The sequence below is a fragment of the Culex pipiens genome, chromosome 2 (assembly GCF_016801865.2).
Source record: "Culex pipiens pallens isolate TS chromosome 2, TS_CPP_V2, whole genome shotgun sequence".
Lineage (NCBI taxonomy): Eukaryota > Metazoa > Arthropoda > Insecta > Diptera > Culicidae > Culex > Culex pipiens.
The window spans coordinates 23,054,046-23,079,423 of NC_068938.1; the positions used below are offsets into that span (position 1 = coordinate 23,054,046).

Consider the following 25,378-nt stretch of genomic DNA (forward strand, 5'->3'; position numbering starts at 1 on the left):
AAGCTAAGTACAATTTTCTAATTTAAGTGATTTTGGATAAGCTCATAAGATGCACAAAAAACGAAACGAATTCTAAAATTCTATAATTCTAAAACTCTAAAATTCTTAATATTCTTGAAATCCTTGATTTTTTACATTTTTTAAATTAAGAAAATAGTTCTTTTAATTCTTAAAATTCTTGAAATTTTTGATTTTTTTGAAATTGCGAAAAATCTTGAAATTCTTCAAATTCTTGAATTTTTTCGATTTTTTTGAAATTGTAGAAATCCTTGAAATTCTTGAAATTCTTAAAATTTTTGAATTTCTTGAAATTCTTGAATTTCTTGAAATTTTTGAAATTCTTAAAATTCTTGAAATTCTTTAAATTCTTAAAATTTTTGAAATTCTTTAAATTCTTGAAATTCTTGAAATTCTTGAAATTCTTAAAATTCTTGAAAATCTTGAAATTCTTGAAATTCTTGAAATTCATGAAATTCTTGAAACTCTGGAAACTCATAAAATTCTTAAAGCTCTTGAAATTCTTGAAATTCTTGAAATTGTTGAAATTCTTGAAAATCTTGAAATTCTTGAAATTCTTGAAATTCATGAAATTCATGAAATTTTTGGAACTCTGGAAACTCATAAAATTCTTGAAACTCTTGAAATTCTTGAATTCTTGAAATTCTTGAAATTCTTGATTTTTTTGAAATTATAGAAAGTGTTGAAATTATTGAAATTCTTCAATTTCTTGAATTTCTTAAAATTCTTGAAATTCTAAAAAAATTAAAATTCTGATATTTCTCAAAATTCTTTAAATTCTTAAAATTCTTTATATTCTTAAAATTCTTAAAATTCTTAAAATTCTTAAAATTCTTAAAATGCTTACAATTCTCAAAATTCTTCAAATTCTTCAAATTCTTCAAATTCTTCAAATTCTTCAAATTCTTAATTTCTTGAAATTTTTGAAATTCTTGAAATTCTTGAAATTCTTCAAATTCTTGAAATTCTTGAAATTCTTCAAATTATTCAAATTCTTCAAATTCTTCAAATTCTTCAAATTTTTCAAATTCTTCAAATTCTTCAAATTCTTCAAATTCTTCAAATTCTTCAAATTCTTCAAATTCTTAGAATTCTTGAAATTGTTGAAATTCTTGAAAATTTTTAAGTTCTTAAAATTCAATAAATTCTTAAAACTCTTAAAATTCTTGAAATTCTTGAAATTCATAAAATTCTTGAAATGTTTTAAATTCTTGAAAATCTTAAAATTCTTGAAATTTTTGAAATTCTTGAAATTCTTGAAATTCTTGAGATTCTTGAGCTTCTTGAAATTCTTGAATTCTTAATATTCTTGAAATTCTTGAGATTCTTGAAATTCTTGAAATTCTTAAAATTCTTGAAATTCTTAAAATTCTTGAAATTCTTGAAATTCTTGAAATTCTTGAAATTCTTGAAATTCTTGAAATTCTTGAAATTCTTGAAATTCTTGAAATTCTTGAAATTCTTGAAATTCTTGAAATTCTTGAAATTCTAGAAATTCTAGAAATTCTAGAAATTCTTTAAATTCTTAAAATTCTTGAAATTTTTGAAATTCTTGAAATTCTTAAAATTCTTGAAATTCTTAGAATTCTTAAAATTCTTGAAATTCTTGAAATTCTTGAAAATTTTGAAATTCTTGAAAATTTTGAAGTTCTTAAAATTCTTTAGATTCTTAAAACTCTTAAAATTCTTGAAATTCATAAAATTCTTGAAATGTTTTAAATTCTTGAAATTCTTGAAATTCTTGAAATTCTTAAAATTCTTAAAATTCTTAAAATTCTTAAAATTCTTGAAATTTTTGAAATTTTTAAAATTCTTGAAATTCTTGAAATTCTTGAAATTCTTGAAATTCTTGAAATTCTTGAAATTTTTGAAATTCTTGAAATTCTTGAAATTCATACCTTGAAATTCTTGAAATTCTTGAATTAAAATTCTCGAAAATTTTGAAATTATTGAAATTTCCAGAACTTCAGATAATCAAGTACGGACTGTTTTTATGTTTTGTATAACAATAATTTTTTTTTATTTCTGAATTTTGAATACTCTACTACTTTTTTATTTATTTTTTAGTTTTTGATATTTCAAGATTTGTTTTATTACAATTTAGCAGTTCTGCTCCAGGATGTTACATTTGTAATTCAGAGATTTGGAGAACCTTTCAACTGAGATCAATTCATAAGCCTTTGCAGGGAGGATACATATTTCTAAGTTTAGATTATGCTAGCTGAGAGCTCTTTTAGGGAAAATTTAAATAAACCCTACTCTAGACCCTACTGCTTCACCTGGAGTCGCTTACTGTGCGATTTGGCGCAGTTGCCCCAGACCGCAGCAGCGTAGGTCGATCAAGGTCGACCACGTCTCATGACGACGATTATTCAAAATGAGTCCGCGAACCACGTAGAATCACCTCGCGAGCCACATTTGGCCTTCGGGCCATAGTTTGGTCACCCCAGTATTATTAATTTAAGATTTTGATTATTTGTGTTCTCGAATTTTGAAATTTTGTTGTTTAGGATTTTAGAATTTTTGTTGTTTTTTAATATTTAAATTATGTTATTAAAATATTTTAGAATTGTTTTTTTAATAGTATTTTTAAAATAAACTTATTTTTCAATAACATTTTTTTTCCCGGCTCCCGAACGCTTCTCAACGTTGAGATCGCCAATACCTTTCTAAAAATTGAGTTCGTGTTGCTGCACCTTATCGTTGAGTGGTTTTCTGTTTAGCGTGTTCATGCCCAACCCTGCCAACTGACAGCTGCAGCATAAACCTCGCGCAGCATAACTTCACATCGCCTTGTTGTTTTCATTCAAACAAAACAGCACCATCCTTGAGTGTCGAGTTCGGTTCTTCGGTCGCGGTTATTTTTCTCCGTCGTGCACGTTGCACGGAACTTTGATTGCGGATTGATATTCGCGTGAAGGCAGGTTCCCCGCTCCGGTTGGTAGTTGCAGCACGTTCCGTCAAACTCGAACGGCCTCACAATTCGCGACAAAATGTGCGTTTCTTTTTTCTCTCGCAACTTCACAACTCATGCCCAGTTGGAACCTAACCTCGAACTTTGTTTTTGTTTCTCTTTGTAGGAGGAATTTCAACTCGCCCAAGTTTGGGAACTCGCTGGGGGACGATTCGGACGACGACGAGTTGGATTCGGGGACGGAGCCGGAGTTTATCTTGGAACCGTACGTGATGGATGAGTTTCCGGTGGTGGCTTACGCGGTTGGTGAGGAGGAGGACGAGGCGGGAGATGATGATGGGGACGAGTCGGACGGGGATCCGAGTGGGGACATTGTGATTGGAACTTCGTCGAGTGACGATGAATTTTCGGACAGTTCTGATGATGAGGAGAAGGAAGGGGGTGGGGGTGGTGGAGCTGGTGGTGGTGAGGGTGAGGACAGCAGCACAAAGACCCCGAAGCGAGCGATTGACGATTACGATGAGGAAATGGAAGAGGACGAGGTCATCAAGGCGATCATAACGGAAATAAAGAAACCTCGGTCCAAACCGCCGGACATAAAGACGGATGACTTTGTGACGGATATGTGCTTTCACCCGAGTTTGGATTTGCTCGCGGTTGGAACGACGACCGGGGACGTCATCCTCTACAGCTTCACCAACGATGAATGCACCGTTAAGGACACGCACGAGGTGCACTCGAAGTCGGTGAGGGACGTGGAGTTCAACGAGGCCGGGGATTTGATAGTTTCAACGGCTCGCGATCGGTCAATCATGGTGACGGACGTGGAAACGGGCAAGTTGAAGCGGTTCTGGGACGAAGCCCATGAAGAGCCGGTCTACACGATGAGCATGATCAGCGAGAACACTTTTGCGACCGGGGACGACGGTGGAGTGCTGAAGCTGTGGGATCTGAGGCAGAAGGAGGCGATTTTTGAGCTGAAAGAGGTGGATGATTTTATTTCGTGCATCATTACGAACGAGCAGAAGAAGTACCTGCTGATGACCAGCGGGGACGGGTACTTGACGACGATCAACATGAATCAACGGTAAGATATGAAAACATAAACTCAAGAATAAATTTTCTAAATTTAAATTTTTTAGACATCAAACAATCAGTAGAATAAAAACTTATAAATTGTAAAATTCTAAAATTCTAAAATTCTAAAATTCTAAAATTCTAAAATTCAAAAATTCAAAAATTCAAAAATTAAAAAATTAAAAAATTCTAAAATTCTAAAATTCTAAAATTCTAAAATTCTAAAATTCTAAAATTCTAAAATTCTAAAATTCTAAAATTCTAAAATTCTAAAATTCTAAAATTCTAAAATTCAAAAATTCAAAAATTCAAAAATTCAAAAATTCAAAAATTCAAAAATTCTAAAATTCTAAAATTCTAAAATTCTAAAATTCTAAAATTCTAAAATTCTAAAATTCTAAAATTCTAAAATTCTAAAATTCTAAAATTCTAAAATTCTAAAATTCTAAAATTCTAAAATTCAAAAATTCAAAAATTAAAAATTTCAAAAATTCAAAATTTCAAAAATTTAAAAATTCTAAAATTCTAAAATTCTAAAATTCTAAAATTCTAAAATTCTAAAATTCTAAAATTCTAAAATTCTAAAATTCTAAAATTCTAAAATTCTAAAATTCTAAAATTCTAAAATTCTAAAATTCTAAAATTCTAAAATTCTAAAATTCTAAAATTCTAAAATTCTAAAATTCTAAAATTCTAAAATTCTAAAATTCTAAAATTCTAAAATTCTAAAATTCTAAAATTCTAAAATTCTAAAATTCTAAAATTTAAAAATTCAAAAATTCAAAAATTCAAAAATTCAAAAATTCAGAAATTCAAAAATTCAAAAATTCAAAAATTCAAAAATTTAAAAATTCAAAAATTCAAAAATTCAAAAATTCAAAAATTCAAAAATTCAAAAATTCAAAAATTCTAAAATTCAAAAATTCAAAAATTCAAAAATTCTAAAATTCAAAAATTCAAAAATTCCAAAATTCCAAAATTCCAAAATTCCAAAATTCCAAAATTCCAAAATTCCAAAATTCCAAAATTCCAAAATTCCAAAATTCCAAAATTCCAAAATTCCAAAATTCCAAAATTCCAAAATTTTAAAATTCCTAATTTCCTAAACTTCTAAACTCTTAAATTCTAAAAAACCAAAATTCAAAAATTCTTAAATTCAAAAATTCCAAAATTTCAAAATTTCATAATTCCAAAATTCCACAATTCCAAAATTCCAAAATATCAAAATTCCTAAATTCTTAAATTCCTTAATTCCTAAGTTCTCAAATTCCTAAATTCCTAAATTACTAAATACCTAAATTCCAAAATTACCAAATTCCTAAAATCCTAAAATACTAAATTCCTTAATTCCTATATTCCTAAATTCTCAAATTCATAAATTCCAAAATTTCAAAAATTCCTAAATTCCTAAATTCCTAAATTCCTAAATTCCTGAATTCCTTAATTCCTTATTTCCTAAATTCCTCAATTCCTAATTTCCTAAATTCTAAATTACTAAATTCCTAAATTCCTAAACTCCTAATCTTCTTAACTCCTAAACTCTTAAATTCCAAAATTCTAAAATTCCAAAATTCAAAAATTCTTAAATTCCAAAATTCCAAAATTTCAAAATTCCATAATTCCATAATTCCAAAATTCCACAATTCCATAATTCCAAAAAATTTTTTCGTCTTCTCCGTAACAACCCTGGCATATAAAAAGGAATTTGACGATCTTAATTTTTTTTTCAGCAAAATGTACGTCCAATCCGAGCCGTACGAGGAGGAGCTGACCTCGATGGGCATCTTCCGCAAGGACAGCAAGCTGGTGGTCAGCTCGTCCAAGGGCAACTTTTACACCTTCAACTGGGGCCAGTTTGGTTATCACTGCGATGCGTTCACCGGTAAGAACAACCTCATCAATCTTACTGAAACTTACAATTCTAAAAAAATACGTTTTTCCTCATTCTTAGGCCCCCAAGCGGGCGTCAACCGGATGGTCCCCATCACCGAGCGGATAGCAGTCACAGGAGGCGAGGACGGAATCCTGCGCGCAATGCATCTCGTTCCGGGCCGTGTCCTCGGCATCGTCGGGCAGCACTCGCTCGCGGTCGAGACGATCGACATCAACAGCAGCGGCGAGCTGATTGCGTCGAGTTCGCACGACAACGACATCCGCTTCTGGAACATTAAATACTTTGAGGAGTTTGACGACATCAAGTACAACAGCAAGCCGGACCGGAAGGCGATGCGGCACAATTTGCCCTCGTCGAAGCAGACGAACGCGGCGGATTTCTTCTCGGATTTGGCGGCGGGGGGAAGTGCCGCGGATGGGGATTGAAGCGGCGGAGTTTGTTTTGAACAAATGGGAGGTTTTCGTCCAGGAGAACGAGAAAACGGGAGAAGGACACTAAAGTGGTGAGTTTGTTTTCTTTTCAAAACAGGAATTGTTTGCGTAGTGTCTTTATTATTATTGGCGTATAAAATATATTGTTAAACAGTTTAAGTGGTAGAGATCAAACGTGGAATAGGTGGTTAATGATCCGAACGTCCTTAACATTTCTCCGTCCAATGCATTTTGAACATAAACAATCACTGCTTTTCCTCATAACTCTAAAAAAAATAAAATAATGATATAAATATAGGTTTAGTTACCTTTTCGCTTCTACTTTGCTGGGAGAAAATAATTCTCTCCATTTGCGTGTTAGTCAAGGTTTTTTTTTTTTTGTTCATAACTTATTTTTATTAGGTCCTTTTAGGTGCTGTGACCAGGTTAGGACCGAGGATCAAAAGTACAAAAAATAATAAAAGAAAAATAAAAATAAAAACCGGAACTGATCTAGGTTATCATTTTCTCGTGCCATGTGTCAGCAAGTGTGCGATCACGTCAATCTGTTCCTCGGGTGTCTTGCACTGCCTCAAGCGACCTCTGTATTCTCTGTAAATGGACCACAGCTCCGACTCGCTGTACAGCTTCGGTTCACCTTGATCCGCCTTCGGGGTTGCACCGGCGCCGGCGCCAGTATTATCTGGACTTCTTCCTGCGGGACGAGGATGTTTTTCTTCCGTCCCGACGGACGGCACCACTCCAGGTAGCGGAGGAAAATCCGCCGCGTTGAACGCGGCTACAGCCGGAGTCTGCTTGTCCTTCTTCCATGCTGGCGGCTTCGGCTTGGACGCCTGCTGCCTCGACTGGATGAACTGCGCACGTTTGGGACAGCTGCGGTCCAGACCCTCGTGGGATCCAGAGCAGTTGACACACTTCTTGGCTTGCGTTTCTTCTGCTTTGCACTTTTCCGTGCTGTGGGCACCCCCACAGCTGCTGCACCTTGGCTTGAGATGGCAGTTACTGGTTCCGTGACCGAACTGCAAGCAGTTCTTGCACTGGGTCACGTGCGGTTCTTTGTTCCGGTAGGCCACCCACCGGACGACGACTGATCCCACTTTCTTTACCTTGCTACTCAACTCCTTCAAACTGGTGTGCCCCTTGGGGAAGAGCACGATGAAAGGCGTCTCATCGATGGCGGGAAGCTGCTGCTTCCGCCTGATGGCGTGTACTGCCAAGACGTCCAGCTGATGTTCCGCCTTGAGCAGCTCCTTGACGTAATCCGGTTCCGCGTTCGGGAGACCTCGCATTACTACCCGGTGCGGTCTCGCACTGCGCTTTCCGTGCGTATAGAACTGCACCTTGTTCTTCTTCAGGTGAGCTTGCACCGTGTCGAAGTCGTCGCTCGAGAAGCACGTAATTTTGGTGCCGTACCGCGTCAGTTTGTGTTCCGGCTGGACATCACATGTCGACATCACCTTCGCAAGGCGGGCGAAACTCGTTTCTTTCACCACCAGCGGCGGCTGCTTCTTCTCCTCTGCCGACTTGCCGGGTGCTGGTACCACGGGGGTGTTTTTTTCTGCTGCTGGGTTCGCATTGTTGTTGTTGTTGCTCTTCTCCGCTAGCGGGCTGAACTTGTTGTTGCTGAGCAGCTTCTCCACTTCCTGGCCATTGCCGTCGTTGATCTCCTCCTTAGCCTTCCTGCGCCGAACCTTGATCACGGGACGAAATTCGCCCACGTCCTCTCCTCCTCCTTCGGAGTCTTCCACTTCCATGCCCGTCGCCGCCTGCGTTTTGGGTTGGAACCCGTCCGGTTTCTCCCACACACTTTTCTTCATGGCCGCGTTCCAGTAGAACGGCCTTCCATCCTCAGCCCTATGCTCCGTCCACTCACTCTCCGCCGTCGCGGCCGCCGCCATGGCCGTCGGCGAAAGTTAAAAAAAAACACCGCCAAAAACGCGCTCAAAGGAAACACGTCTGCTCTGAGCAAGCTGTCAAACTGGAATCGTTAGTCAAGGTTCTTATGTCTGAAAATGACTGGCATGACAGTTCTGACGACCCGAGTTTACTACAATTATTTGAGAAAGTCTAGTGTTCAATATGGAACGAAATTAAGGGCATCTTCACCGCAGAGATTTGTTTAGCTTTTCTACGCGAGGATCTAATATATTAATTAGGTATTTTCAAATTCCAACCGTTTTGTTTATCAAAATCAATTAAGCTCCTCAGTTCAAGCATGCTCGCAAGGGGTTTCCAGCATCGTGTCAGACTGGTCACTAATCCGGAATTACTTGGAATTTGAGCAAGTAATTCTGTAATTCCGGATTTACTGAGTAATTCCAGAGTAATCCTGATAATTCCTAATAATCCCAGTAAACCTGGTAATTCCATGATTATTGTTTGTGAAAACATACTTCAGAAAATAATAAAATAAATAAAAAAAGCTGTTTAAAAGATAATTTCGATAAACTTTTTATGATTCTATTTATTGCCTATTAATTTTCATGTAAGAAACCATAGTTACAGCTAGTACGGTTTTTGAGTAAGTAATTCAGTAATTCCAGAATTACTCCGCAATTCTGCAGTAATTCCTGTAGTTCTGGAATTACCTAGTAATTCCTGTAATTCTGGAATTACCTAGTAATTCCTGTAATTCTGGAATTACCTAGTAATTCCGTAGTAATTCGAGTAATTCCATAGTTACTCAGTAATTCGTGTATTTCCCATTAATTCAAGTAACTACTAGTAATTCTTTAAAGGTAAATCGGCAAAATGCATTTTGCTTTTCCTTGATGCTTTTTATGGTTGTAAGAAGTACAGAGCGGATCCGGAACGTCCGCAAATTTGGATGCTCTCTAATTCAAATACATTCGGATGAAAAACACTCAAACGCCAAAATCAGTTGTCAAACTGATGTTGATGTTTACCACATTATTCGATGATTTCCAAGTAGTTCTTCCAATTTTGCCGGGTTAAAAGAGTTTACCGGAAAACGGAAAAAATATATTTTTTATCCCGGGAAATTTTTGGAAACGTCATAAAATCTATGTTTTCTTTATATTCGTTATGTTTTTAAAATCATACTATTAGCTCAATACTATTAAAATCAATCTAAACAAGGATAGCACTTTTAGATAGTTTTAAAGATTTTTTTTGTTCTTTGTTGTGCTTTGAATTTTAAATGCACTCAAACGCCAAAATCAGTTTTCAAAATGATGTTGATATTTACCCAATTGTTCGATGATTTCCAAGCAGGATGTCTAATTTTCCCAGGTTTTGAGTTTCCCGGAAAACGGGAAAAATATTTATTTATTCCCGGGAAGTTTTCAGTTTTTGAAATAGTCATAAAATCTATGTTTTCTTTATATTTGTTATGTTTTTCAAGCTTTAAATTTATAGAATTAGCTCAATACTATTAATATCAATCTAAACAAGGATAGCAGTTTTAAGATAGCTTAAATAAATTTTTGCTGTTTTCTGTTGTGATTTGAATTTTATATGCACCACATTTCTAATTCAAATTAAATAAGTATCTTATAAATATTTGTTTTTTATTTATTTCTATATGACATGACTAAAACAGCTTAAAAATTGGCTTAAGATGTCTAAAAAACAAAAATGACAACAAATAAAATGGTACCAATTTATGTAAAATTTTAGAAAAGTTTAAACTTTTTAATTGTAATACTAATGTAATTTCCAGGCCAAATTAAGATTTTTGTTTAATTCCGGGAATTCCTCGTACAACATATAAAAATCCCGGGAATTTTGTGCCGGGAATTCCCGGGATGGACGTACTATTGCCAAGCACGTGGTTTTGTGCATTTGACAGCTGTCATTCGATCCAATTCTCAATATGCTGGAAGCTAGGCAGTCATTCCAAGCTATTTTTATAATTTTGAGCAATTCTGCGTGGTTTCTGGAAATCCCAAGTAATTCTGGGAAATCAAAGTAATTCATGACATATTGCCAGTAATCCTGGTAATTCCATTTAGACTGGTCAGTAATCCTTGATGCTGGAAACCCCTTGCATGCTCGAGCTGCGGGTGACTTTTTTTTTTCCATCCGGAATGCTTTTGCTTTTGTTTTTTTTTTTTCGAATAAGGCATAGTTGTAAAAAATGCCCATTTGTTGATGAACAACAAAATTGAAACTGATTTTTTTTTTAAACCAAATAAAAGATTTTAAAGTTAATTTGAACATTAACAAAAAAATTAATAAAAAAAGCTACTTTTTTTTTAAATAGGCGAAAAGTATCACTGTCAAAATTTGCCTAATATCAATAAATATATTCAGAGTTTTTTTAGAAAGGTCCTATAAGCTAATGTCTTTCATATGTTTAAAGGACCTTATCAAAAAAGAGTCGAGATATGAAAAAATGATTTCTTAAATTTTCACGTCTTTAAGGGGTTACATACATGTAGAAAATCTCAATATTTCATAATTCCGAATATTTATTAAATCCTTTACAAAGATGAATTCCAATCACTCCTGAAAGTTTCATGGAGATATGTCATGATTTAAGTGAGTAGAAGACGATTTAAGTTTAAACTTTTGCCATGTGCAAAGCGGACTGTCAAACTTTGTGAGCGTTTTTCTCGGAACACCGAGTTGATTTCCGGGTGCCCCGATATCTCGAGATGGGATAGACAAAATTGACTGAAATTTGAAGTGAAGACTCTCAAGACATATTCCGTGTGCATGACGAAGCCCGATTTTTTAATTTTGTATAGAAAAAAAATACAAAAATCAAAAACTGACGAATTTTTATATGAAAAATACAAAAATATTTTTATCTTTTTTTTAAATAAACTTTTTTTAAATCGGCCTTCGTCATGCACACGGGACCAGTTTAATGAGTCTTCACCAAAATTTTGAGCCGATTTGGTCAAAGCAGTGTTGAGATATCGTGGCACCCGTTTTTTGAAACTGCTAACTTCAAATAGCTATATCTCGGCAATGATACAACCAAATGTGTTCAAATTTATTTTATTGATAGATGAAAATGTATATTTTAATGCCCTGAAAACAGATTTAAAAAAAAGTTTGAGCGTGTGCTCAAACCAACCACTGAATTTTTTGCCGATTTACATGTATGTAACCCCTTAACCGATATTTGGTTCCAAAATTCAAAATTTGAAATAAAAAAAGCTTGAAAATTCACTGACTCAATTCAGGGTGGCCACTTAAGTCGAGAAATCGGGAAAGGTATGGAAAAATTCAATGTGACATAATTATTTAAAAAATAATGACAGTTACCTTGTTTTAACAGGTTTTAACCATTCTTTGATAAAATATATTATAAAATCAAGTTAGTTTTTTTCTCGATTTTTTTTTATTTTTCCCTTGTTTAGGAGGTCATTTTGAGCAACTTTTGTTCTACGAAAAACTTTACTTCTCTTGTTTTATGTTTTTTTTGGTATTTTAATATGCATTTATCTTGTTAAGTTTATGTTTGTTTTTGGTAGTATTTAGCCTACTCTACCACCTCCTATCATTACATTTTGCCAATCTATTTTTTTCATATTTTTACAGTAACTTTTTAATTTTTTTACATGTTTTTCACATTTTCTGCTATAAACATTGGCAAAGTCACATAAAACAAGTAAAACTTCCAACCCATAAATTTTCTAACATTTTAAGAGTTCTTCTTTCAAATGCTTTTTAAAGATCAAACATTGGTTGAAAAATGGATTTTTGGCGATTTTTTAAATCGCATCCCGCCTGGGTTGTAGAGGGTTAATTAAAAATATAAAACTTTTCGGCATTTCCGATTGAAACCTAGAAAAAACAATTCGATTGCCAATTTTAAAAATAAACATTGAAATTATAAGTATTTTTCAAACACTAATTGTGTTTGTATCTACTTTGACACAGAATAATGAATCTTTTAGAAATATTTTTTTTTTAATTTATTGTTAAATTTCTGTTGTAATTAAAATTTTCAGTAGTTTCATTTTTATAAATTCATTTGGATTTTTTTTAAATGAAAAAGTCAAATCATTCTTTAAATAAGAAATCTAGAGTTTTTTTAAAGGTCCTATAAATTATTGTCTTTCATATGTTTATAGGACCTATTAACAAAAAACTCTAGAAATGAATATTATCCGAGTTTCTGGGAAAGTCGGTAAAAAGTCGGGAATTTCAAAATTAGATTTGAGTGGTCACCCTGACAAAGCTTTATTTGATTAAAAAACATAAATAAGCATTAAACGAGATACTCTGAAAGTTTACAATCAATTTGTTTCTTGTTTTTTTTAGGAGAAAACAAAACTTTATGAGCAACTCCGACGAATTGATTAACCGAAATGTAATTTTAGCGAGTTCTAGGATAAAAATTACGGTTTTTTTCATAGTTTAATTAAAAAAAATTGATTTCAGATCGATTCTCGAATTTTTGATTCAATAATTTCTGAAATTTCGAATTTCGGAATATTAGGAATTTAGAATTCTATAATTAAAAAAAATATAATTAGGTTTAGATTTAGAATTTCAGAATTTTGAAATTTTGAGATTTTAGAGACTTTTAGAATTTTAGAAATGTTTTCATCTTTGTTTTTTAAGAATGTTGGAATTTTATAATTTATAAATTCCAGAAAAATTTCAGCATTTTATTATGTTTTGAAGGGATTTAAACCTTCCAGTTGAATTACTCCCAACTATCGCGGCAATATGAGTCACACACTCCAACAGAGAGTAGAGCCTGCCACTCTGAACAAACAAACCCAGCACCATAATAACACACAGAGAGCGTGCTCCCCGATTATGAGCATGTATCAGTGCAATGTTTTGATGGCAATGCCGCATGTCTGGCCTGGCCAGCGGCGGAATCTGCAGCCTCTGCTAGTAGTGGTACAGACGACAGCCGAGAAAGTGGAACAACACACCGTCAGTCAGTCGGTCGTCGATTCGGGACTCGCACTTGGCCAGGAATCCCAAATAAATCAATCAAGTCGCGTTACGCGAAAAAAATAGAATTCTGCGATGGATTGTGGAATCGTGGCCAGCAGGACGAACCGCTCGGTTTAGCTTGCTCTGTGTTTTCTGACCCCCTCTTTCTACCTTAATCTATCTGCGAGTGTGTCCCCCTTGAAGAATCTCCGCGACTTCGTCGCAGCCGTCGTCGTCGTCGCAGTCTGCACTGCACCATAATTTTAATTGCATCCTAAGTGCGTCCAGATTTTTTTTTTCGGATTAGTGAGTATTTTGGGAGGAGGTTATTGTGGCGCTTGAGTTGAACTCTGCGATATTTTTCTTTGTAGACATGATAAAACTTCGCGTCTCGACGCGTCAGCTGTACGCGTTCTTGGGCTATTGCTTGCTGCTGGTGTATCTGCTGTGGCCGGGTAGGTTCGCCAGCAAGTACGAGTACATCGAGGGTGAGGACATCTACGATGCGCTCGTGCGGAAGACCACGAAGAACATGAGTCTGCAGCGGAACGGGATCCGGTGCGATTACAGCGACGTGCTGGAGGAGAATCTGTACCTGTACCGTCTTCCCTTCACCGAGGAGATCATCAACAACAACGTCCGGCTCGGTGGCGAGTGGTACCCGGAGGATTGCCTGCCCAGCTTCAGCACCGCCATCATCATCCCGTACCGGCAGCGGGAACGCCAGCTGAACCAGTTCCTAATGTACATGCACAACTACCTGCGCCGGCAGCGAATCCACTACCGAATCTTCGTCATCGAACAGTACGACCCGAAGCCCTTCAACCGGGCCAAACTGTTCAACATCGGAGCCCTCATCGCCATGAAGCTCGACTTCCCCTGTCTCGTCCTGCACGACGTTGACCTCATGCCCCAAAATCTCGGCCATCTCTACGCCTGCTCGCAGCAACCTCGTCACATGTGCTCCAGCCTGGACGAGTTCCGGTACAACCTCCCGTACAAAGGCCTGTTCGGCGGCGTCGTAGCCATCCAGTCGCACCAGTTCATGAAGGTGAACGGGATGTCCAACATGTTCAACGGGTGGGGCGGCGAAGACGACGACTTTTACGCCCGGCTCGAGAACAAACAGATCCAGATTTGTCGCTTTGCGCCCGAGTACAGCCGGTACACGATGCTGAAGCACCGCAAGGAGAAGCCCAACAAGGACCGGGTGGCGTTTCTGAGGAATGGACACCTGAGGTATCACACCGACGGGTTGAACTCGCTGGTGTACAAGGAGGTGGGACTGAAGTTGCACAATTTGTTCACGCACGTGCTGGTGGAGACGTAAGAGGGAAGAAGAGTTGATTTGAATTCGTCATTGTTATCTAGTCCGTCGAGATAAGATAAGGTGAGTTTGTGATGGGAGGGTGGAGGACGTTGTTTATTAGATCGAGGTGGTGATTAAATTGAGTGAATTGGTTGGATTGGTCAATCAGAGGTGTCTTTTGCTGGTGATATGAAGATTATTGCTGGATTTTTTGGATTTCGACACTTCTTTTTATAATGTAATCCAAAAACCAGAACTTTTTTCCACGAAATCTGAGTGAGAATGTTGAGTCCCAAAACCGTCTAATTCCAAGCGAAACTTACCTGAAAATACCGTGGAGACTTTCCCTTATCTTCATAAAAAGCGGAGCATCAAAAAACTTCGTATTTTAAGTCCCTCAAATTAACTCCAACTTTCTCTTGCTTAGATCTGATCTTAAAACATGTATTATTGTCATTTAAGTTGTCATAAATTGAGTCAGGATTTGGAAGGTCTCTGGATTACCTATTTAATGATGGGGAAACAATAGGCTTAAATATCACTTAAGTGGTCATAACTTAAGAGAGGGTTGCCGTTGCTCGTTTTTTTTTCAATTGTTGGAAAGGAGCTTGGATTTGAGTTGTTTTTTGATCCCTTTTTTTACATCCGTATATTTACGATTTTTTTTTCATATGAAACTTTCGAATTCCGTAGTAACAGTTCAATAGGGCGAAGTGACAGTTCAAATCAATTAAAAGGAGGATAAACTGCTTGTTTACAAACGCAGATTCGCCCTATTGAACTTTTACTACGGACTACTTATCGAAACTTCAAAAGTCTCGATGTATGGGCCCCAAAACCAAGTCGAATGCGACCAGTCCAGACCACAGATACACATATAGAAAGACATTTGTTCAGTTTTTGATTCTAAGTCGATATGTTTAGGGGAAGGTGGGGCAAGACGACCATATGGGGCAAGAGGAACAATCGCTCGTACGGCCGTAATTTTTACAATTTTGATTATTTCCAGTATGAGGAATTGTTGCTAGCAATGCAATTAGCTGATTCTACTACCACATAACCGCCAAAACGACGTAAACGCCACGGGGCATGAGATTTAATGAAGTTTTTTTCAAAACCTTTGTTTTCTTATAATATTTGGAAAGTACAAAATAAGGCTTAGGGTTCGATTTAAGGCTCATTTTATCAAAATGCTATTTTTCCTAGATCAGTAGTGTCCCTACCAATGACTTGCACCTATTATAAAGTATGATTTAACTTTTGGCTATTTTTGTTGAGAGCTTTTAAAAAACCTTGTCCAGGTGGGGCAAGTGTACCATATGGATTTTTATTATGGAAAAAATACGAATTGCTGCAACATCATATTTTATTGGGAAATAAATACATAAAAGTACTTAAAAACTGATAAACAATTGATAAAAAAAATTCCGTACAAAATATAGTGATATTATGAAAATTTCCTTTTTTTCATCTAAGTAATAATTTGTTTTTGTATAAACGATCAATTTTTTAGTAAAATATTATTAATTAATCTAAAAATTAAAGAAACGTTTCAAATACATTCTAATCTGATGTACCTAAGTGATAACAGTTCAATTGTTAGCAAATTAACATGTTACTAGTTGAGAAGAACGTACGGAAAATCATTTTTTTAAAATCAATTTTTTACATTAAAAAACAGGATTTTTTAAAAACTTCTTCTATCAAAGTCTTAGTCAAGACCTGGAATAAGACGATTATAAAAAAATCCGACAGATTTTTAACGTTTTTGATGGGTTATAACGAGCATTTCCTTAGCTTGTTACACTTGCCCCACTTTCCCCTACATGAAGGTTTGTTCTACGAGCTTTTTTTGCGAAAAGTTCAATGTACACAGAAAAAAATGATGGTAATATTCATCAGGAAATGGTGACAGATTTTGTGTCCAAAAAAATTATTAATTTTACCCCAGAAAATGATGAAATTTCATCAGTTTTTGATGAATATTCATTAGGTTCACATTTTTACACATTTTTTATGTAATATTGCTCAAAAAAGGTAATATTCAACCTACCAAATTTTCAACATTTCAAAATTCAACTTTTTTTTCTGTGATAGCAGGATTATAGTCTTGCCTCCGTGAGGAAGGCAAAACAAAATTCTAGACATTTACATTACGAAGTCCAGTCTGCAATCCACTAAAATCACCGTCTCCAAGCGAAGCGAATAATGACACAATGACAAGAGATTTTTGAGACGCGAATCCTAGCTGCAATAGGGTCCTAAAGACCTATGTCAATTAACACGATTAAAAACCATTTCTGATCGCTTTTTTTCCTTTCTAAGCCAAAAAATAAATAAATTGACTAGACAACATTTTATGATGGATCAACCATGGTTTAATTAAAAAAAAATTCAAATCCATTTTAAATCCTTCGCGGTCATACTACTCAAGCCGTCACTACACTACCGCAAACAAACAAACAAACTCGCACTTTTTGACAGTTTTCCAGTTTGTCTGCCTTGTTTGTTTGCCTGGATTTGTTTGTACAAACGTCAGTCTGCATACATTTTGCCTTGTTTGACAGTTTGCCAAACTCGCAAACGTGTTTACGGCAAACTCGCAAACAAGGCTAAATGTATGCAGTTTGTTTGTTTGTTTGCGGTAGTGTAATGGCTTCTTCATAAACAAGGCTTTGTAGTCAGAAATTTACCAACACATCCAAGATTTAAAATATTTAACCTAAAAATTGAGTCGGCGTAAAACCTAATTCCGCGGTGGACGCAAAAAAAAAACATCGCTCTGTTGAATATGTATTCGGCGCCCTCTCTCAGTGCAATACCTTCAAACTTGGGAGTCATGGGAGGTAAAGTCCTGTAGTTTAATTAAAGACACTAGCTATTGGCAGGGTGGTTACATTTTTACAAAATGATATCTGCGAAAACCGCGCCGAGCATTTTTTTTTGTCAAACGAGTCAGAAAATGACAATTTCTTATTTGAAAATTCTTTTTGATCCACCATTTCCAAAATGCGATCCACAAAAACTGCGCTAAGCTTTTTCAAATCGACACGGAACATTTTTTCTCGAAATTTTATTATAAATAAAATTTTATTAAATACCAATTATTTAACATCCCTGACATATGACCACATCCGCCACAGTGAATGTACGACAACAAATACAGAGCGGATTCACTAATTCGAAATGAACTGCATTCGAATGAGTGAATCCAAATTCGCTAATTGGAACGACGGACAGCTGTCAAAGGCTTGGGACCACGTGTCCCGAAATTGTCGAACAATGATGTTGAAACGTCAACATCAGTTTGACAACTGGTTTTGAATTAGCGAGCATTCGAATTGGGTACTAAAGCCACATGTCAATTTTTATGTACAACGGTAAAAAACACGATCAAAAACCATTTCTGATCACATTTTTTCATTTTAATGCAAAAAAAAAGTAATGGCAAGACAACATTTTTCGATGGATCAACTATGGTTCCCTTGGAACGAGCTGTCAAGTATGAACTTTTCTGTCAATAAGGACCGCAAGGTTAATTCTTCAAAATTGATTTAAAAATCCATTTTAAACTCTTTGCGGTCGTACAAAGGGTCGATGCACTCAGAAAAATAAGCTTTATCGCTGTAAAAATTAATATCAGCAATCTAAGCTTCATTTTAGGACCCAATTAGCGGACATTCGAAGTAGCGAAATTCGAATTAACGAATCCGCTCTGTACAATTATTAGAAGATAAAATGTTACAAAAAGCTTCAAATTCATCTGAAAAAGTTTTTTTTTTCTAAAAATATCGACTGTTACCTATTAAACAAAATGTTATGCATGAAACAAAACATTTCAACTAAAACTATTAAATTTGTTCTTATAAAAACGCATAGAAGCATAAAAATTTAAATTATTAATTAGCACTGTTTTTAATGTCTTCAAAGAATTTGAAAATGCAGTCCGTTTTTCGATTTGAAATCATATGAATTATAAAAACATTATTCTTTTTATTTTATTTAAATTCTTTAATGAATTTTTAATTTTCATTACTTCTTCAGAAGTTTAAATTAAAATGGTTGGTTTTAAATAATTCAACTTTAAAACAAAGGAACCATCGGTAAAATTTAAAAAAAAATTAAATCATATTTGTTTTTTTTTATATACTGACAAATTAATTGCTTATCCAAGTAGGAATTGTTCCTCTTGGTGAGATTTAGACAAATTATTGATTTAATGAACTTAGTTCAGTTATCACTTGAAGAAATACAGATAAAAAAATGCAAAGGGTTCAGAACAAACTTTTTTTTCAATTTATTTCAAACCTGGTACCACTGCGCGATTTTGACGTTTCGGGCGTGCACCATTCGTAACGTCAGCTTCGCTTAAAAATCTGGAAACACTTTCTGTTCAGTTTTCTGTTATGGGAATTGATGATTATGAAATAGGAGGTATTTTTTCTTTTTACGAAGTCTTGGAGATGGGAGATCCGTTTTTCAATGTTTTAAAAATGAAGAATTTGTAATTTTTAATTAAAAAAAAAGTATTTTAAGAATTTCCAAATCACAATGAACATAGCAAAAGATACAAAATTACTAATTTGGACAACAGGAATCAATGGAACAAGTTTGATAATATTCTTAAAGAATAATGATAATTGTCAACATCAAGCTCAACCTATTTTTTCAATGGCCTACTGCGTAAAGTTAACCGCAAACATAATTCGTTGAAATATGTTGAATTTAAGCTGAATGTATCGAAGATTTATGTTCTTATGAAATCACATAAAAATGTGATTATATATCATGTTTTATCTGGCATATCTTTCGTTGGTTTGTTAATTTGACAAGTGAAGATTAAACTTTTGAGAAAATGTCATCGATTGCTAAAGTGTTTTTCTTCAGTTCCTGAATGGAGACATTTTGTTTTTACTGATTTTAAATTCACTCTGATAACTTAACTAAATCACTAAATAGTCACCATCTCGATCCAACAAAGTCCCAAACGTCGAATAAACCATAATTCTAGGTCGCTCCGATAAGATAACGGACAAAAGCATAACGCCATGCGATTAAACATGAATAGTGCGAGTACTTTGCGAACAACTCCGACGACAGCGACAGTTTTGTCAGCTGATCATCCCGTTTGATTTATCGCACTCGCTATCGAGCGACACTTTTTACGTTCTTCCACGCGTTTGATGCACCCAATTGAGTGGTGTTGATAAGATAAGAGGCCAAGGCAGGTACTTTTTTCGATTAGCCACTAGACGAGACAGCAATTGGTGTATTTATTTTGAGCCCTCGATTGATTGGAAAAAAGGAATGCGAGTGTGTATTTGTTTCAGTGTGTGTGTGCAACTTGTCAATTCAGCGCCCTCGAGAGAATTGGTTTAATTTGCGAATTGGTTTGTTTGTGGGAGGAATGTTGTTGGGGAACAATAATTTGATTGATTGTGGTAGGGGAAAAGAAAGATGGGATACAAAAGGAACAAAGCAGAAAACTCACATTGCCTTATGCGGCTCCATATAATTAGGCAGCAGCGTAATTTGTTTAATTTATTGAATTTTGAATAAAAACGGTAGTATTTTACGTGTTAGCATGTTTAGCGTGTAAGTGAAGACGATATTACACTGTAGGAAAAATGTGTGTGTAGTCTGCGTTAGTTGTGGACGAATCCTGCAAACGTTTTATTCGTTGTTTGATAAAAAAAAAATACAAGATAAAAACAAATCTTACATGCATCGGTTAAATTATTAGCAGTTATTTTAGTATTTAAGCAAATACCAAAACTAGTACGTAAGTAGGATTTTCAAATTTGCAGTTATAGTGATAAGTAAAACTACAAAATCGGAACGAATATCACACACGTGGGTAAGGAATTCTAACACAAGTAATAAACTCTTATTCGCTTCTTGCAAAGTATTAAACTTTAAACAAAACAACCAACCTACACTAGAACGAGCAAAGTCATTAGAACTGTACTGTTTTTTAGTATACATAACTCACTGCGAGAACAATAACTTTAAACCAAAACTTTTACACACTGCAAATCAAACTTAAAACAAAAAAGAAACTAAACTTTAACACAACACAACACAAGTCCCCCCCACTAAAAATGTTAATTACTGCAGTAAATGTACTTTCTAATCTCTTGCAAGCATTCAAATTTTCCCAAGGTAAAACGTGATAGACATTTTAGCAAATAAAAATAAAATAAAAACTTAAAAGCAACTGTGAAACAAATTCGCACAGTTTTTTTTAGGGAGCAGCGCATGTTCAACAAAAAAATACACACACACATAACACAGGGGAAGAAACGCGGACAAGCGGCCAGTAGCGGAAGAAGCGCAAAATAAGCAACCTACAAATTGTAAACCGAAAACCTTTTTGACCGAGCCTGAAACCGAGAAAAGTGAAATAATAAAAAATATTAATGCGATTGAATTTACGCGCAAACATAAAGAGGAACTGGTGTTGATTTTTCCTCGTGTGGTGAAATATCGGGTGTGGGGATGGGGTGAAAAGTGGTGTGTTTCTGTGGTGAGTGGGGTAGATGGCGTTGCTGCAGGATTGGGTGCATTTAGTTGGGACTCAAACCAAAAAGGGGTGGTGGGTAAAGATAGGTTGATCTGATTCTGTTTTTTCTTTGGTTTGCAGGTTGAAAGCAGCTAGCAATCCTTCAAGATTTTTGTTTTTTTTTTAATGTTGACGATTTGACTTCAATCACTAAAATTTAAATTCCAAGCTGAGCAATAATTCTCTGAAACATCGAACAGCGATAATTTTTTGTTTCTTTTGATTTTGATGTTACTTTGTATGTACCTTTTTTATTACCAAAAAATAAATTTTGCATCATTAGTACGTCTCCATTACATTTTGACAGCTGTCTTTACAAAAGGTTATTAAAATATTTTAAACGACACGAATGCCATTTCAATGGTAAAGTGTCTTTATTAAAACTAATAATAAAAATATGCAAAAATCTAGAGTTTTTTTTTAAAGTTCCTTTAAGCTATTGTCTTTCATATCTCGACATTTTTTTGATTAGGTACTATAAACATATGAAAGACAATAGCTTATAGGACCTTTTCAAAAAAAACTCTGGATATGTTTATAGGACCTTTTAAAACAAACTGTAGAAATGTTTATCTTGAAACGGCATTTTTGATAATTTTAGTTCCCACGACTCTGACCAAAGTCGTGGCGGAGGGTGGAGGGGGCAAAAAAAAAAATAGGTTGAAAACAGACAAAAAAAGTGTACCTCGCTTTTGACAGTCCATATAGGGTGAACGTTCCGTAAACTGGTTGCGTAGGTAGGGTCAAAAGTCAAACCATCCACATTAACGACCCCCGGGTCTTTTGTGGTCTCTATTGCAAGTTTCTGCTCGAACCTAGGAGTCCGAAGGCTTGAATGGGGAGAGCACCCAAACCACTTTCTACTCCAAGGAACCTTCCACCCCAGTGTTTGAACTGACGACCTTTGGATTGCGAGTCCAACCGCCGCCAGCGATTCCACCGGAGTAGGTAAGATAGGGTACACAGGCCAATTCTGTGCATTGTCTGTCAACTATGGTAACTCATTTCATATTGTGCAATTTCAACATAATTAATCGATTTATGTGACGGCATTGTTGACAGTGTTGTGTATCGTACAAAACATGTTGATAATATTAAAAAACTGACTTTTTTGCACATAAGTTCCTTTATCGTAATTGTAATTGTAATTTTATTTGGCAACGATTTCCTGTTAGTCAGACTTTTTATCAGGGCAAAAAGGTGTACAAACCGGATTTTTTTAATTTTTTATTTTCCTACAGCTATATTTTTTTAACCCAAAAAAAGGCTGAATGAGATTTTATTAAACCTATTTTTTTTTTCAAAACATATTCAACATTATTCATAAAACATTATTTTTGATTTATTATTAAGGCCTTTTATTATTATTTTTCAAAGTTTATGTCGCCCCCCCCCCCCCCTTCAATATTGGTCTGAAAAATTAGGGGGCAAAAAACATATTTTTCCAGAAAAATTCAAAATTTCCATGAAAACAGAAGTCTAATCTACTAAAAACAATCTAAAATGCCCTATTCTGCATTGATAATCATATTTAGTATGTTTGGGCTTGTTTAAAATGTTTAGAATTTTTATAAAATTCCAATGTACAGCACCGCAAAAAAAAAATATTTTTCGCAAAAAATAAAATTTTGGTCAATACTTACATATTTTGGAAACTAATGATGGCAAAACAACTGGACAGGTGTACAATGCATTTTAAAACACATTTTTCATTAAAATGTTTAAACCATTCCTCGTTATTTCAATTTTTATACTTTTTTATTTTTTTGCCCCCCCCCCCCCCCTCGACTTTGGTCAGAGTCGAGGGACATAAACTTCAAAAAATATTTGCAACGGCCTTACACAACAAAAAAAACTTTTTTTCATATGCACATTTGTTGGCACTTTTACCCTATATTTAGTGCGGACGGGTAAAGCGACCAAAAAATGGGGGCCACGGTCCAGCCAATGTGAGTATCACGGTCCATACATACAATTAGACAATCTTGCCATCATGCTGGTTGAAAACTATTTGCAACGCAAACAAAATTATTTGCGCAAAATAACCATTTTAATAATCTTATTTTTGGATATGTTTCAGATGACATCATTGGGAATGTTGCTATTTTTAATTAAATTATTAATAAATTCAATTAAATTATTTCTTTAAAAAATCATAATTCATGCTTTCTATTCCATAAGGGCACACAACTTTTGTAAACAAGATTGTATCCCTGTCACACCTTATGCAAATGTTATTTGAGTGAAAGGGATACACTATTGTTTACAAAAGTTTTGTGCCCTTTTGAAATGTTAGGCTCCAATTGTATTTATGTATTGGATTGTATTTTTAGAAAAATCCTAAGATCGATTTCAATATTTTCATATTTTTTCTAAAAAAATATTAAGTTTGATATAACAAGCCAGAATTTTAACATTTCAATGAAAAAGTAGTTGTAAAATGCATTATACAGTAGTTGGGTTGCAATCATTAGTTTTCGAAAAATCGAAGTTTTGAGGATATTTTTTTGCTGAGCTGTACATCGAAAATTCACAAAAATTGAAAATATGTTTAAACGAACTTAAACATGTTAAAAATGATAATAAACGCAGGGGAATGTTTATTATCAAAATTTCGTTAAAATTTTGAAGCATTTTGAAAAAAAAAATTGTCCCTGTGGGAGGAGACAAAAGCTATGTAAAATATTGGCAACAGACTAATTGAGAAAAAGTCTACAAACTTTTTAGAATTGTTTTTAGATTAACTCCATTTTGCAGAATTTACGGCTCGATATAATAATTCAGCAATTTCATTTTTAAAGACCATAAACCGAATAAAAAGTTCTCCGATCGGGCTCAATATTTGTCTGGGGGTTCCTTGAGCAATATAATTAGACCCGTATTTTTTTGTTTGGCCGTTAGGGTGACCTTATACATCGTGCTAGGGTGGTTCCAAAAACGGGTATTTTCTTCGATTTTCACAGAAACATTAAAAAAAAAAAAACTCCGTGCCATTTCAACCGATTTTAGTAGTCTTAGACGAAAATGAAATGGGATTAGATTGCCTTCAAAGGAACAATAATTTGAGATTCGAAAAAACAAATTGCTCGAGGAATCCGATAAAAATATTTCCAGATATGGGATAATTTGGTCCAAACACGGCCAAAACGCCAGTTTAAGCTTTCATTCGACTTTTTGGCTGTTTTTTTTTTACTTTTTAGATGGCTTTTCAAATTTTTTTTCCTTGAAAGGCAAATTAATAACCTTTCATTTGCGTCTAAGACAACAAATATCAGTTCCATTTCAAGGAGTTATGATTGAAAAAGTTTTTTTGTGAAAATCGTAGAAAATACCCGTTTTTGGGACCACCCTAGCACGATGTAGATCACTAACGGCCATAATAAAAATGCGGGTATAAATATTTTGGTCAAGGACAAATTTTGAGCCCGATCGGAGTTATATTTTCGTCAAACATAAATCAATGAGAATCGAAAAAAAAAAAACGAAAAGTCGAATTATAAAATCGGGGAAATTTGTTAAGAGTGTTATTTTTATTAGCAGTTCTAAGCAATATCTACAGCTTTGCCGAAGACACCAAATTGATCAGAAAATTCGTTCTCAAGATACAGATTTTCAAATATTTGACTAACCTTTTTGTATGAAAAGCTGAGCCGATTTCATGTATTTTTATTTTTTAATTTGGCTAAAACTTTGTGAGGGTCTTCCCTATGACCAAAACTGCCATTTTGTGCCAATGATTCGCTCATACCAAGGTTCCATACACTTTGGACAGTGTCCATACAAAAATAGTACAGAAGTATTCGAATATCTGTATCGTCAGGTGGATTTTTTTGAACGATTTTGTAACGTCAGTTGAAGGTTTAAATGAGCATTTTGAATAAAAAAAAAGTAAAAAAGCTAAAACTATTTTGGGGTTTTTTAAATTGACTTGAAATTGAAATTTCCGATATCCTAACTTTTGAGACACATAGAAAAAAAAAATAAAAATGTTGCTGCCGATTTCTTTTGTAAACTATGTTTTTTTTTTTTTAAAATAGAAATCTTTTAACTATTTTTTAAATTAACTTAATACTTTAAGTGACTTTATCCCAAAAACGGCTAATTAAAAAAAAAAAGATTGCAAATTAGATTTTTAAGTAAAAATTTATGTCAAACAAAATTTTAAGTAATTTTTTTGAACACAATTTCATGAAAAATCGTGACTCGGTGGCAAATTTTCGTCCGTACTTCTCTATGTATTAAAACTTGCAAAAAAAAAGTCATTTTTGAAAGAGTTGCTCATCTACTACGATACAGTTATACA

The 25,378-nt window shown here is 34.5% G+C and overlaps 2 protein-coding genes across 3 annotated transcripts; both read left to right on the plus strand.

Annotated features, from left to right (window-relative positions):
* Window positions 1–2,830: 2,830 nt before the first annotated feature.
* On the plus strand, window positions 2,831–6,501 carry LOC120422416 (WD repeat-containing protein 55 homolog). Its single transcript, XM_039585831.2, has 4 exons — window positions 2,831–3,013; window positions 3,099–4,019; window positions 5,740–5,891; window positions 5,961–6,501. Coding segments are annotated over exons 1-4 (1,443 nt in total). The 5' UTR covers window positions 2,831–3,011; the 3' UTR covers window positions 6,329–6,501.
* A 6,609-nt stretch (window positions 6,502–13,110) lies between these two features.
* Window positions 13,111–20,791, plus strand: LOC120422389 (beta-1,4-galactosyltransferase 2). Of its 2 annotated transcripts, XR_008212067.1 has the most exons (3): window positions 13,112–13,510; window positions 13,576–14,594; window positions 19,525–20,791. XR_008212067.1 is itself a non-coding variant. In XM_052707937.1 (2 exons), the coding sequence occupies exon 2, from the start codon at window positions 13,578–13,580 to the stop codon at window positions 14,532–14,534; it is 957 nt and encodes a 318-aa protein (XP_052563897.1). In that variant the 5' UTR covers window positions 13,111–13,510; window positions 13,576–13,577; the 3' UTR covers window positions 14,535–14,587. The 2 variants fall into 2 exon arrangements, 1 of the variants encoding a protein (XP_052563897.1); XM_052707937.1 differs by lacking the exon at window positions 19,525–20,791 and having other exon boundaries at window positions 13,111–13,510; window positions 13,576–14,587.
* The last annotated feature ends 4,587 nt before the right edge of the window (window positions 20,792–25,378 follow it).

Excerpts from the sequence above, each read along its gene's own strand:
- LOC120422416 (XM_039585831.2), top strand. Across the intron at positions 4,020-5,739 it reads ACGATCAACATGAATCAACG|CAAAATGTACGTCCAATCCG; the intron begins GTAAGATATGAA and ends TTTTTTTTTCAG. Across the intron at positions 5,892-5,960 it reads TCACTGCGATGCGTTCACCG|GCCCCCAAGCGGGCGTCAAC; the intron begins GTAAGAACAACC and ends CCTCATTCTTAG.
- LOC120422389 (XM_052707937.1), top strand. The coding sequence starts at position 13,578 with ATGATAAAACTTCGCGTCTCGACGCGTCAGCTGTACGCGTTCTTGGGC.